Below are 15,072 nucleotides of genomic sequence, written 5' to 3'. Positions count from 1 at the left end.
TCAAATATACTTGTTATAAAACAAGGTTTTTATGTACAAACTTTAACATGAATTATAAAATAAAACTGGCTTATGCTACACAAAGATCTATAAATAAACAAATTAAACATTTTAGAGATACTCATCAGTAAATATTTGAACATTTCAAAGATATATAAACTTTAGCATCATGTTTTCAATACTGTAGAGTTTCATTCTCATAAGGAAAAACACAATAACGTGGCTTTATGATCAAAGACACACATAAAACACACAATATAACATTGTATGATAATAAATGCCATTGTAATGTGGAAAAAGACAATGATCTGCATAACCTGCAGTTATAAATGAACAGGAGTATTTTAACTAAATAAATTAATTATAAAAGTTACATTTTGTCTTTAAATGTACATTAACTTGATGAATCTTATTTTCAACTTCAGTTATAAAAAATAAGAAGTGTTAGTTTAAGAATTGAAGAATTATCCACAGTAATTGTTTTAAAGGAACACTCCACTTTAAAAGAGGCTCATTTTACTCATTTTAAAGAAATATCTGTAAAGTTTTCCATATTTTGTGATCCCCCCTGGTTTATTTATGTTTTCGAATTACATTACTGGACCTTGATCTTTCTTCCAACAACTTTTAACCTTTAAAAGTTCGAAAAACATTTTTAATAGTTTTAAGTGACATTTTGTTTGGGTTGGTGTTGTAATAAACTGCCATTACATTTTCTGTTATTTTGCAGATTTATTTCTCTCTATATATTTTATTATTTCAGACAAATGTCAATGAAAGTCACTTTGTTAAACTATAGAGTTGAATTTTCAACATCTAAAGTCAACAGCACAGAACATTGTCCCATGATGCAATTTATTACGTTAATTGATTATAATGTAATTAAATATAATGTTAATTGACAATTTTACAGTGTTGAGTTGTACCATTTTTTAAGCCGACCTTCAATCGCCAAAACACCTATATTGAAGAAATGGTAGGAAAACAGTGCGATATTTAATTATTTTTATTTTGTGTAACTTATTGTTTACTTTATTATGCTGAGAATAAAATAAATATATACAACATATACAGTTACGCATGCACCAATGAATTTTAATGAATCAAGAATACTTGTTGAACTGTTATGATTATTTATCAAATGATATATTGATAACATGATAAATATGGAGATTGTAAATTTGTTCAGGAGCCGTTATGCATGCATTATAATGCATTAAAAGGGGTAGTTCTGTCATATTCTGAGCTATTGTTTGTCTTTCTTTTTCTCCACATAATGTCGCCGTGTTTCTGTTTGCGGTTCATTTGTGTTAATCTTGTTCAGCTGTGTCTTGTTAGACTAGCCTATTTATTCAACCCTCTTGTCTTCACTTGGTTTTTGAGTTTGATGTGCTCTTGCCCTTGCTTTAGTTCTCAACCCAGGTTCTCTAGTTATTATGTTTATTTGTACAGTATTTTTGGCTAAAGTACCCTTTGCTCTACGGAAAACCTTCTGTTTCTGATGTTATCTGCTTGGATAAATTGGCGTTTTGGTGTGTATATATATATATATATATATATATATATATATATATATATATATATATATATATATATATATATATATATATATATATATATATATATATATACATACGTACACATGCATACATACGTTCAATAAATACACTTGCAGTTATGTGTTTGAGATTACCATGTGTTAAAAAAATCAAACACTGTAAAATAAAGTTTGCCCAGAAAAAAATTATTTACTCACAAATTACTACCCCTCAAGTGGTTCCAAACCTTTACGAATTTTGTTGTTTCTGTTGAACACAAAAGAAGATATTTTAAAGAATCTTGGAAAAATGGCAAAAAAAACATAAATGGCTGCAGGTTTCCAAAATTATTCAAATGAGCTTTTTTGTGTCTGTCAGGATACACAAGAAGTACAGTGTGAGTACATGATGATAGATTTTGTGTGTGGATGAAAACCTGCATGATTTTAGATTTCTTTAATACTTTTGTTTGTACTACCAAATTCTAATATGCTTGTAAATTTTGATGCAGGTCATTGAGTGGCTCAGGGCAATAAAAACACACGTACTTGTCATTTCTAATGTAAATAGACCACGATTTTCCAAATACTGTCATAAAACGTATAAAAACTTTAAAAGTTTTATTTTAATCTTTTAAAGTTGACGCTATTTTTCATATTAGCCACTAGATGGAGGTCAAACCCGTCTAATTTACTCTAGTCTCTATTTTTTTATTACTACACGCAAAAAATGCTATAATTTGCTTTATCTTTGAGGCAATGTTCTTTCCCTGAGATTGGTTATTCAGAGACTGTGTAAAAAATAAAAATGTGGACCATAAGTCAGAGAATATTTCATGGTATAAAAAGAGCACAACACGATAAGGAAAAAATCCATTAAATACTTGTCTGTATACTAGACTCTAGACTAGACAAAATATAGAAATTTCGAGTGTGCTTTTTTAAATAGCTAATTCTTTCTGAAGCAAGGCAAGAAGTCATTCCACTGAGATGACCAAGACTGTCTTCTTGTTTCCAAGAACATGCAATTACATGTTTATCTTCCAGCAAACATAGAATTTACAACAATCTTTAATTTTTGGTCACTTTAAAGTTCAGAGGACAAATATGTAATATACACAAACTGAGATCAAGAGGAGTTACTTTGCCAATGACCTGACTGCAGTATTTTAAGATTGTGTTCTAGTTAGTACAATGATGATTCAGTTCAGTTCAATATGAACAGTGTGATTCACTCTAGCTCCACCGACTCAAACTTGTAACAGTGACAACCAAACCACAACTCCATGCCATACAGAAGTTGACCTTATCAGCCGCACATTGCACATAATGACAGTTAAAGTGTTGAGAAAAAAAGTGTTGAGACAAGTTCAGAATCTGTTAGTTGGTGAGTGACCTACGTGGACAGCTAAATACTGTACATTATGTTCCATAATCTGTACGGGATATTTCAGTATGTTGTTGGCAAAACAATCAAATTAACCTCAATCCATTTCAGCTTTGTTTTATTACATATAAATATGTTTTCAAACTTAGGTCTGTAATTGAAAGCATCAAAGTAATCAGCCAAAAACAGTTTGAACTGGCTTCTATGTTGATTTTTATTATTTATTTTTATATTTATTTTTGAGAAATTTCTGAATGTTTCAATCACATTTTTTGCATTACATTATTTTCATTCCGCAGAAGATCTTAAAATGTTGCTTTCTGTTTTAAGCTAAGCTTCACTACACCTATTATTAAAATTGTTAGTCTTAAAAGGAATGTAAACCATAGTAGTGATGAAAAAAAATGTTGTTCATTGCAGTGAGTGTTTGAACAAGAGTGTTTGATTAATGTGCGATTAATAACTGGAAACTGAAGTGCAAAAAGCATGTGAGAGAAAGGAAATGTGAGAGAAAAAGGAGGGGTAGTGAAAGAGACTTATGTACAGTGCATTCAGAAAGCATTCAAGCCCCTTTATTTCTTCAGATTAGCCAAAATTACTATTTAAAGGTTTTTAGATCTTATTTAATAGTTTAAACCTTAAATTATAGCTTTTTAATAAACCAATTACAATGAATTTTCTTTAAAATGTCACTCTAGAGTTAGGAGACCTAACAAGTTCTCAGCTAGTCATTTTGTGGCGGTATCCTAATTGTATATGAATGCGTTGAACTTAGATGTTTTCTTTTTTTTTTGTTGTTGTTGTTGTTGTTGTTGTTGTTGTTAATGTTGTTATTTTTGTTTGTTTGTTTGTTTTTTGTTCAGACAAAAGCTGTCACTTTCACAATGAAGTGTGTACCCAGAATAGCAAAGTCTTCTAAAGGAGGTCTAGCCATCTCATTTATGGCTCCTTAACTCTGGAATAGCCTTCCTGATAATGTCCAAGGCTCAGATACACTCTAAACTCAAAACTAGATTAAATACCTATCTTTTTAGTAAAGCATACACACAATACACCACATAACGATATGATGCATGAGTGACAAACAACCTGCAAAACACACTCCTCCTGTCTTAATGCACCAGACATTTTGATTTTTCCATCAAAAAACAACATGATTTAGAAGTCTGAGGCTAGTTTCTGTACTGTTCTGACACCCAAATACACTGGCAGACAAGACAGATTTGCAATTTCTGCATTTATGTTGGACACAATATTATTACTTCCAAGATGGAGGTTACTGTGCATAAGGTCAAAACACATAATTACTCACATCAATAAATCTGTAACAAGTTAAGGATAAAGTACGCCTACAGCCAAGAGGTAACATCCAACAGGCTTTGAAGCAGAGCTAATTTTGTATTAGACTAAAGAGCTTTATTCTGTGAACACAACGGTCCTGAATGTACTTTATCCCACTTATGGCTACTTGCCACAAAACAAACAAGTTAGACACAAAACAGTTCTGAGCCTTAATAATAACTTTTATGTACTGTTGGGTATGTTTTCATCCACTCTGAGGTGATTTTGACTCTTAATTTGGCCACAGATTTGTCTGTTTGAACAAATTGAATGATTTTTGGTGGCTAATCTTATTTTGACACATACTTTAGGAAAATGCTTTGAAATTTTTTTAAAAATCAACAATACACTCTGGCAAATTTACTAACTTTTCATGATGTTGGTGGCTGTTTTTGTCCCATTGATGCGGTGGGCAAGAGAGCGTAACGCACTGCAAATTAGGAAAAAAACATGCAATAGCAAAAAAAAAAAAAAAACACCAGCAAATTAAGAAAAGATGTACATTGGTTTGACAGCAAACGTGTTGCAAATCCTAACAACACAAACACATTGAGAGAACGCGCTGCAAATTCTCACAACGCAAACAAATTAAGAAATAATAATAATATGCCTTTACATTTATATAGCGCTTTTCTAGACACTTCTAGACACACAGAGTGATGAAACCAATTATTATATGGGGATGGTTAGGAGGCCATGATGGACAGAGACCAGTGGGCAAATTTGGCCAGGGTGCCGGGCTTAAACCCCTTCTCTTTTTTTTTTTGAAGGACATCCTGGGATTTTTAACGACCACAGGACCTTGGTTTAACATCTCATCCGAAAGATGATGCTCACTGAGCAGTATAGAGTCCCCATCAATATGCTGGGGCATTAGAACCAACACAGACCGCAGGTTGAGCACCCCCTGCTGGTCTCACTAACACCACTTCAGTCGGCGGCCATGTGAGTGTTGCAGAGAGCTAGCTGCTGGCAGGCTGAAAACACACAGCAAGCAAATTAAGAAAGCATGCTGCATTTTCTCACAACACAGCACAGAACACAACGGAAATGTTTCAAGGGAACCAAAAGACATGACGGTCCCGGCTGTTGTTATTACGGTTATATAGGCTAATAATATACAAACGACAAGGGAATCGTGTAATCAGGATGCTAAAATAAACCCAAAATTCACCTTTCAAAGATCACCTTCAACTTCACTTAGCAATAGTCACGGCAAAATAAAGAAATCCCAGCCATGTCCGTCATGTTTTTGGGTCCCCTTGAAACATTTTCATGCTATTTGCATGTGTTGTGATAAATTGCAGCTTGTTTTCTTAATTTGTTTGCATTGTGAGAGTTTGCAGTGCGGTTTTTAATGTGTTTGCATTGTGAGGATTTGCAACATGTTAACTGCCAAACCAATGAAGATGATTTCTTTTTTTGTGATAGCATGTGTTAAATTGCAACGCATTAAGCTCTCTTGGCCATCGTACATTGGCTTTACAGTAAAAATTTGTAATTTCAGCTCTTCCCAACAGGGAAAACCACCAACAGTCAAGAATACATGATTATATGGTGTCATTTTTTATTCCTTAGCAATCAATGGCAGTCAATGGGAAAAAAACAACTAGGAACAAAAGAAAAGGCTGGTAAACTTAAAAAATACACAAGATATAATTTTTAAATAAATGCAAAGCTAACAGAAACAAAAACCGCTGATGGAGTGATTCACAAGATGGCGCCAAAAAACGCAGAGTGACACAAGTATATAGTCCTACATATCAATGTAGACGTAAGTAAATGGATTTTGGAATATGGATATGGAATGTATTCACTGACAGTCAAGGTGATTGGAAGTTCCCAGGTGAGTCAGCGTTATTTAGCGGTTGTTATTTCAGAATAACATACCTTGGAATGTTACAACTGACCAATCAGAATCGAGTATTCGAGAAAGCCGTGTAATAAGTAAGGAATAAAGTACATCCAGGCGGTTGTTATTGCAGAATAAATCCCGACAGGCTTAACGGCTGCCAGACATGAAGCAATGGTTTACTAAGGTTTTTAAATCAGTGAATGACACTAAATAGGATGAAGAAATAAATGATTTCACATTATAAATTGTGTAATCAATAAAAAAGTAACTGATTATGAAGTCTGATTCTGAGCTTTTAAAATGTAGTACAATCTAATTACAAGTGAATTTTGTAATCTAACAATCTAGATCGCATGCAATGAGTTACTGAGGGTGTTGTTTAAGGAGTTGTGATCTCTTAAGTGAAGAGATCCCGTCACTGGGCCCCTAAATTGTCGCTGGGCCCTATCCACTCTGTCATCCTTCCATCCATCCACCCGCCCCCCCGAGTCCCGTGTAATGTAATGTAAGAGTGCTTTTTATTAAATATATTAATGCTGCTTTTTTACAGTAACCTATCAACCTGTTCAGCAGTTTCCTGTTTTACCACACCCTGACTGAAGAAAGAGCGGGAGTTGTGAAAATCAACAGAATGGTATAAAATAATGTAAGATGATCCAAAAGGTATTGTGAGTCAGATTGAAGACACAAATAGCAATGGTAAGTGAACTTTATGCATGCACATGATACAGATGAAGTCTGAATTATTAGCCCTCCTCAATTATTAGCCCCCTGGTATATTTTTTCCTCCAATTTATGTTTAATGGAAAGAAGTAAAAACTGATTTCTTTTATCTTTGCCATGATGACAATACATAATATTTTACTAGACATTTTTCAAGATGCTAGTTTTCAGCTTAAAGTGACATTTAAAGGCTTAATTGGTTAATTAGGCAAGTTTGGTTGCGTAACCATTAACAATAGTTTGTTCTGCAGACAATCGAAGGGGGCTAATAATATTGACCTAAAAATGTTTTTTTTATTATTAAAAACTGCTTTTATTTTTGGCAAAATAAAACAAATAAGACTTTCTCCAGAAGAAAAAATATTATAGGAAATACTGTGAAAAATCCATTGCTCTGTTAAACATCATTTGGAAAATGTTTGAAAAAGAATAGAATAAATTCACAAGAGGGATTTTGACTTGTATATATGTACTGTATGTGTATGTATATATATATATATATATATACATAATGATCATTCCAATTGTTTTTATTTTTACAGTTTAAATCAAGCTGTATTAGCTATCTGCTGTTGACTCTTCTGTTTGGGAGTGGCAACAGCTTAACAATGGAGAGAGGTAATGTTTAATAATTTCTGCTATCATTTTTAATCATACCCGTTAATAAAAACAAACAAATATTTGCACACAGATAAATTATAACTATAATCACAGCAAAATTCCATTAAAAAAGAAACTTTCAACAGTATATCTGAACCATAATTTTAAAAGGCACAAAAAGATGTATACAAAATGTAATCAGGAATATTGTTATTTTTAACTATAGTTATAATTATGTTTGTGATTTATGTTAAATAAAATGTGTATGTATAAATAAAATAAATGTTGGGTGTTTGCTATAAAATATTAAGAATAGTTCATAAATATGAATGATAATGTAATAAAATCAAGAGATTTTTTCTAAGCAAATTTGGGCAATTTTTAGGCTTGGTTTGAGGAAACGGTTACACTAAAAAATGTAAGGAAAGAAGGTTTTCATTTTTATTTGAAGAAAATTGGTTCAGTTATTAATACACTAGTCCATTTGAGTCTGATTTTGGTGTCTCCAGAGTCTGTCTGAATATGTGAATTTTGGGTTAAGAGAACATTGTAGATGTTTTGTTGCTTGTGCCTTTAAACCCAAATGAGCGCCAACCATTCCCACATGCATGTCTGTTTCTCCTGCTGTGTGACACAGCTTCACTTATTACTAACCTGCTTGACTTAATTTTTGTCATTGAAGTTTAAAATTAGAACTACTGTTGTTAAAAAAACACATCAATCTGCTTCATAAGACATATGTTTACACCCTGTAGGCATATGGGTTATTTTGGCGATGGATTTATGTGCTTTTGAAAATTTCAAAATAATAGTCACTATCCAACACCGTTATAGAGCATGGAAGAGCCAGGATCAAATTTGATCTACTCTGACTGAGTCTGTCTGATAGAAAAAAAATCATATACACTGAGAATGGCTTGAGGCTTTTTGGGTGAACTATACCTTTAAAAGCAAAATCCTTCAGTGATCTGTTTGACACTGAAAACTGGACTGACAGTTTCAATTTACTAGAACTTCTATGTTAGGCTGCTTTGACACAATCTACATTGTAGAAGCGCTATAGAAATAAAGATAAATTAAAATATCAACATTTTTAAAAATTAAAATGCTGAGAGCTCAAAGTAATTGTCATGGTTGTGATTCTGTAATGTAGATTTTCATGCTGGACTTATGAACGCCACTGTGCAGTGTCATATGCCCAAAGCATGTGACGTGCCTGGATTCAAGGACTGGTTTAAAGTGGGCCTTCACTGTGTCAAATACTTTAACAATACTCTCAACTTCACTGAAGCCGAGGTAAGTTGCAGCACATACTCAATGAATAAACCAATTTCATTTTCAATTCTCCCTATTATTTCTCCAATATTTAATCAGTGCATTGTGTGATACTGTTCTTTCTGTTTCTTGTCCAGTTCAGCTGTATTGATAGCACACGTGGTGCACATCTGGCATCAGTGCATAATGCCAGCGATAATAATCACTTGCTCTGCATTGTGAAAAAATTTAATCCAACAAATCGGCGAGTCTGGATTGGAGGCTTTCGACTTTTACAGGTAAAAAAAGAGAGAAATGTATTAAGATTCACTACTGGGGAAAGTAAATCAGTTTGGAAAAGGTGTGAGGTTTTGTAAAATGCAATAAAATCTAAATATTTCTTTATTCCTTTTTTAATTGTCTTACATAATTACATTAACAATGCTTTCACTGACCAAATAATCCCATAATCGACAATGGCATTTTTAAAAATGTCCACTTTGTAACTTGTTTTCAGATATACGCTATTTCAGTCACAAAAACAGTTGTCGACAAAACATGTGAAAAGTTTCTGGTTTTGGCTGAAAATGTTGTCATTTGAATGTAAAGAGTGGGCGAACACTGACTCTGGGGCAAACTAACAAGGATAACGAGAGGCCATGTCCACAGTAATACGCTTTAATATAAAAGCGAATGAAAAATTTCAGTTTTGGCCTTCCGTCTGCAGTGAGATGCATTTGTAGGCAATGAAAACCATATATTTTGAAACTGAAGGATTTGAAAAGGCCATTTGAGTCACAGTGTGGACTGTGAAAATGGAGGCTTTTGAAAATGATGCCGCATTTTTAGTCATGTGACCAATTCAGTCTCTAAGTAGGGCTCGCTGCAGTCTCTGAAAATCCAAAATCAAAGTGGCGCATCAGATGTTGCAATGGGCATGCTTACTGTAATGGTTGGGTTTGTTAAAGGGGGTGGTAGATGTTAATGACACACAATGTACAGCTTCATTCACACTACGAGCAACACGCAGCAGCAAAGCGACATATGACCGTTCATTTCAACGTAGAGTGAGCGACTTCCGGCGACCTCCGTCAACGCGAGCAACAGCAACTGTTGGCGACTAGGTGGGCATGTTGAGTGAAGGCTGATTTATACTTCTGCGTCAAACGCATGCACATGCAACGGCGCAGCCTACGCGTGGACGCATAGCCCCTCACCGTGGTCGTCGGCATCGCTGACGCGCACCTCTCAAAAAATGTAACGCATACGCGTACCGCAAGCTTTGTGGTTGGTTGGCTTGGTAGCACTGACGAGTGTGGGCGGAGGTAAGAGCCGCGCGAGCGTGACACAGCGGGTGTTTACAAGTGTGGAGTCCCGTGAAGGAGTTCCGGATGGAGAATGTTGTTTTGTGTTTAACTTATGATTAAAGTTGTTGCACGCCCGCCGGTTCCCGCCTCAAAATGAGCGAATTTGAGCCACTTGTACATTAAGGAAGCGTTCAGAAAAACATGTTGTGCTACGTGTCGTTGCAATGTTTTGAGAGGTGCACGTCAGTGATGCCAATGGCCACAGGGAGGGCTATGCGTCCTTGCACAGGCCGCGCCTGAGCATACGCGTGTGCTTGACACAGAAGTATAAATCAGCCTTAACCCCAAACCCAACTTAATGGTCAACTTAAAATCTAATAAGAATTAGTTGACATGTAGATGCAATGTAACTTAAATTAAACGAACCATCAAAATAAAGTGTTACAACAACCACTCACACGTGTGCGACCACGTATTGGACTCGCATTGTGGTTCAGGCTTCAGTGTGGCTTCTGACATCCATTCAGCTTTTCACAAATTTTTTAATTGTGGATGACCAATTTTTAGCAAATTATTTTAAAACGATATTGTGGACAAGGAGCTTTATTTAATTATTTATTTATCCACATTAGTGTAAACATATAGCCTGAGGATAAACTGTCTTTACTTTTTTGAAGCATGTTGCAGCAGTCAAAATTAACATTTGATTATATTTGCAAAACATATTTAAGTTTATGAGATAAAACACTAGACATCATTTCCTTGTACTTTTGTCTATAAAAAACTTGATTCTTGATTTTATTTTAGTATAAAATGTGAAAACTTTTCCAAAATAGGGGTTGTAGTTTCTTAAACACCTTTCTTTTTTAAATCTCTTCCTCAGAGTCATAGATTTCTGTGGCTTGATGGATCTGCATGGAATTATGATGAATGGGTACCTGGTGAGCCCAACCACAACTTTACTAACGAGGAATGTGTGGAGTTGAACTGGAAAGGTAAGAATAATGGGACAGAGGGAAAACACAAAGGAAAACAAAGACGGCGGCTATTTACCCTCGAACTAGCAACCTTCTTGGTGTGAGGCAACAGTGCTAACCACTAAGCCACCATATATATTCTGTGGAAGGTGTAGGACCAAGAAGAGTTCATCCAATCAAAATGTTCGGTCCAAACATTACGATTGGCTGTCCTACCTGTCTGGCTAAATACGTAATGTGCAATAGCATAGTCTTTCAGCCATAGATAAACTTCCTTTTACAGCATTAATAATGTAATTTAATGCAAATACAATCTGTTAAATAGACTTAAGCATTCATTTAGTTGTTCAAATGTAAAGCCAGATAAAAACTCTTGATGAAAGGCTTTAGATGGTGATTTGAGGGTGAGACTTAGGCTTTCAGTGCTGTCCGGCTATTGTTAGCATTTTCTTAGCAAGATCTTCTATTGCACCATTAAAGGGTCATTCATATTTAAATGAATTCATAAAACAATTAATGGACTTGACAAGTGAGAGAGAGCATTTGATGAATAATTTCACCTTATAGAACCTCATTTTATCACAAGCTGCTGGCATTCGTTTTGTCTCATCATATAAAAAAACAGTGGGAGGAAGGAAAGTTAGTATAACCTTTTTAGGTGGATGGGTGTAAATAAACTAACAAGAAATGTCTACCTTCCAAGTATATGTATGCATGAGTGTATTTTACAATACCAGAGGTACAATATTTTCCTTATTATACATATTTTCAGAACATGGCAAGTGGAACGACAAATCTTGTTTTGTCGAGAAGAGCTACATCTGTGCCTTCGAGGCGAAGCGCATTGTGAAAGAAGAGTAGATGGAGCTTCTTTATTTGAGTATAATTCATAAAATGATATTCTCTGCATTAAAAAGAACCAAAAAAATCATGTAACTTTTTAAATTAAGGATAATAAATGACTTTAGTAAGCAAATAAATGGTCAGTTAAATTTTTCAATAAGTAATCAACAGCATAACACATTCACAATGTAATGCAAACAGGTTTTATAATACTGTAAAACTTTATTCAAATGGTTTAGCTTGTGCACTTATAAAGAATAATAGCAAACTGAAATAAAATACGGTTCTACAATTGATGTTTGGCTTGAGGGAAATATCTTACCACTTCTACATTGTGGTTTGAACCTATAACAGTTAGGGCCCTATCATACACCCAGCGCAATAAGGCGCAAGGCGTGTTTGGCGCGATTTGTTGCTATTTTCAGACCAGCACAACCCTAATTTTCACGTTTTGTGGTACGTTGTTTAAATAGCAAATCCATTTGCGCAACTTTGTGGACTCATGGGTGTGCTGATCTAAAAGGAGGTGTGTTACGGCGCTTTGTTGGCACATTGTTATTCTAAGGATCTGAAATAGTGCCAATGACTAACTAAAAACTGGTCTAAAGTCCAGTGCAGAGCTCGTTAGCAGGTATAAACGCTTACATATTGCTTAATACACGCAAGATGTACAGCAATACACAAATATCTTTACAAATAAAAATTACAGGAATTAAAGGATACAAATGTTATTATTATTATTGTTATTATTGTTATTATTATTATTAAAATTATTATTATTATTATTACTATTACTATTATTATTATTTTCTACATAAATATAAAAACACTGCCTCCATGCCTTCTTCACACTAGGGGGCTTTTTTTTTTGTTTATTCATAACAACTTGCATTTGTATAATGTTATTAGCAGTATTATTTATGCATATTTCTATTTGTTTTAATAAAAACAAGTTTAGATTTGTTCACCTGTAGGGTTTTGGAGACTTATGCATCACCATATGGGGCATAAAAACAGGACATGTGTTTGGGTATAACTCAGTTTTTTGACCACATTCGTTATTATTGTTCAATTATTTGTTTGCTGGAAATTAGAACTGAATGAAAAAATTGTTTTTAAACAAACGAAATTAAACATGTAGGCTAATGATATCTTCAGTAGAGTGCGTACAACACTGTTTCCTTATCCACGAAAGTAAAGGAGTAAAGTAAAGAGTAAGCGTAAAGTAAAGAGAAAGTAAAGAGGCCGAATGGAGGGGAATCATTCTTTATCCTCACACTGCAGATGGTCTGTTTAACTTTTCTCACTAGTGAAGCATTCAGTTTTTCCACTTACAAAGTCCGCCATGTAAAAAGCAAATGCTCCATGGCACGACGCAACTGACTCTTAAAGGGAATGTGAGATGAGACTCTGATTGGTTAAATGCACGTTATGCTCAAAACACACCCATAACTCATTAAAAGAATAAGCTCAACCTTGTTAGACCATGCACCGGGGCGCAGAGCATATTTTTTTGTCCTTAGCAAAAGTGGATTCAGACACGCCCTAATGTTTTTGCGCCATGCGCTTTAGACTTTGCACATAGATCGTTAAAATAGAGCCCTTAGTGTCTTATTTCATTTCCTTATTTAGATTTCATTTACTTATTTTTGGTTATATACCAAAATTACAATTTAAATTTTTAGCGTGCTTTCAAGGTCAGTCATCTATAAAAGTGTGGAGTTCTTCGGTTTAAGTGCAATAAGTAATGTTGGACATTTCTACTGTTATTAATGACTTATAGTTTTTTGATTTATTGATGAACAATTCCCAAAAAGATGTACTGTGTGCTGTTTACTGCCTGTCAATTTACCTTTAGTTAATAAAACAGTTAAATATTGTTTGCATTGCATTGCTTATTTCAGTTGAGTATGCATAATGCTGTCTGTAAAAAATTATTTTATAATTAAGAATTAATTGTACTAAATTAAAATTAAACATTTAAAATTTATTCAGGTTTAATAAAAAGTGGAGTCAAATAAACACCAAATAATTTTGAACTTAATATGTTAAGTACAATCTATAAATCCACCAAGTCTCGTAAACTAATACGTTTTAGGAGACCTCAAAAGTTAAAGTACATACTACAAACACCAGGTTAATAAAATTCAGTATGTACGTTTTGGGAGACCCCATTACTCAAATAATCAGAAGGAACAAGTTTACTCAATCAGACAAATTCAATCAACTTATCAGGGTTTTCAGTGTGAGGTTGCAGTTGTTTCAAGAGGTTTTCATGTGTAAAAAAAACTGAGAATGAGATGTGAGAGAAATAGGAGGGGTTGTGAAATTGAATGCGATACAAAGTGACTGGCATTTAAAATGCTAAAGGTGAATTCAAGAGAAAAAAAAGCATCATCTGAGCCTTTCACACATCAGCAGGCCTCAGTATGACTGGAAATGCATAAAGCTGTGACTTACAGAATAATAGCTTTGCCTGGCAGCTTGTCTGTAACCACAAGAACTGGTGGTTTTACTATCCAGTGTGGTAAAGCTGTGAGACAATTTGCCAGGGTTGTCAAACACAACCCTGATATATATCAGAAAAAGCATACTAAAAGAAATATGTTGCAATATGCTGTGTTTAGTTTGAAGTTAAAAGAGCTCTGAATGAATGAGATTGTACACTGTAAAAAGCAATTCATTATTTTACTTAAAAAATGACTGAACGCATCATAAATGTTAAGTTGACTTAATTTTTATACCCATAGTTCATTTACTTATTTTAAGACAACTAATCACTTTAAAAGCAAAAGGTTTACTCACTTTTTAAAGTAAAGTCAACTAGAGGAATTGCTTTTTACAGTGTAATGAGAAGAGTAGCAAGAGAATTAGCAAAACTTGATCATGTCTGGTGAAAAAGACCTCTTCAGCAATCTTCTCAATCATTGCATCATTAGTTCATTAGAAAAAAAAAGAAGCTAATTTTCTATCAGGACATCATCTGTTGCATTTGCAGATATTTTATCCCTAAAGAAAATGCAAAGGTGCAACTAGTGGATAATTCATGTACACTACCTGACAAAAGTCTTGGATAACTGCATCCATACATCTCTGCAATGACTCAAATAACTGATTAATAAAGTCATCTGGAATGGCAAAGAAAGCATTCTTGCAGGACTCCCAGAGTTCATCAAGATTCTTTGGGTTCATCTTCAATGCCTCCTACATCTTACCCCAGACATGCTTAATAATGTTCATGTTTGGTG

The 15,072-nt window shown here is 34.1% G+C and overlaps 1 protein-coding gene across 1 annotated transcript; it reads left to right on the top strand.

The window, feature by feature from the left end:
• Window positions 1-6,072: 6,072 nt before the first annotated feature.
• LOC130226514 (galactose-specific lectin nattectin-like) lies at window positions 6,073-11,842 on the top strand. Its single transcript, XM_056456638.1, has 6 exons — window positions 6,073-6,111; window positions 7,386-7,461; window positions 8,597-8,739; window positions 8,856-8,996; window positions 10,888-10,999; window positions 11,754-11,842. The coding sequence occupies exons 1-6, from the start codon at window positions 6,073-6,075 to the stop codon at window positions 11,840-11,842; spliced, it is 600 nt and encodes a 199-aa protein (XP_056312613.1).
• The last annotated feature ends 3,230 nt before the right edge of the window (window positions 11,843-15,072 follow it).

The sequence above is a fragment of the Danio aesculapii genome, chromosome 1 (genome assembly GCF_903798145.1).
Source record: "Danio aesculapii chromosome 1, fDanAes4.1, whole genome shotgun sequence".
Lineage (NCBI taxonomy): Eukaryota > Metazoa > Chordata > Actinopteri > Cypriniformes > Danionidae > Danio > Danio aesculapii.
This window is presented reverse-complemented; position numbering and strand designations above follow the sequence as displayed.

Coding starts and splice junctions, on each gene's coding strand:
- LOC130226514 (XM_056456638.1), top strand. CDS start 6,073: ATGTATTCACTGACAGTCAAGGTGATTGGAAGTTCCCAG. Junction 8,740..8,855: donor TCAACTTCACTGAAGCCGAG/GTAAGTTGCAGC, acceptor TTTCTTGTCCAG/TTCAGCTGTATTGATAGCAC. Junction 11,000..11,753: donor TGTGGAGTTGAACTGGAAAG/GTAAGAATAATG, acceptor ACATATTTTCAG/AACATGGCAAGTGGAACGAC.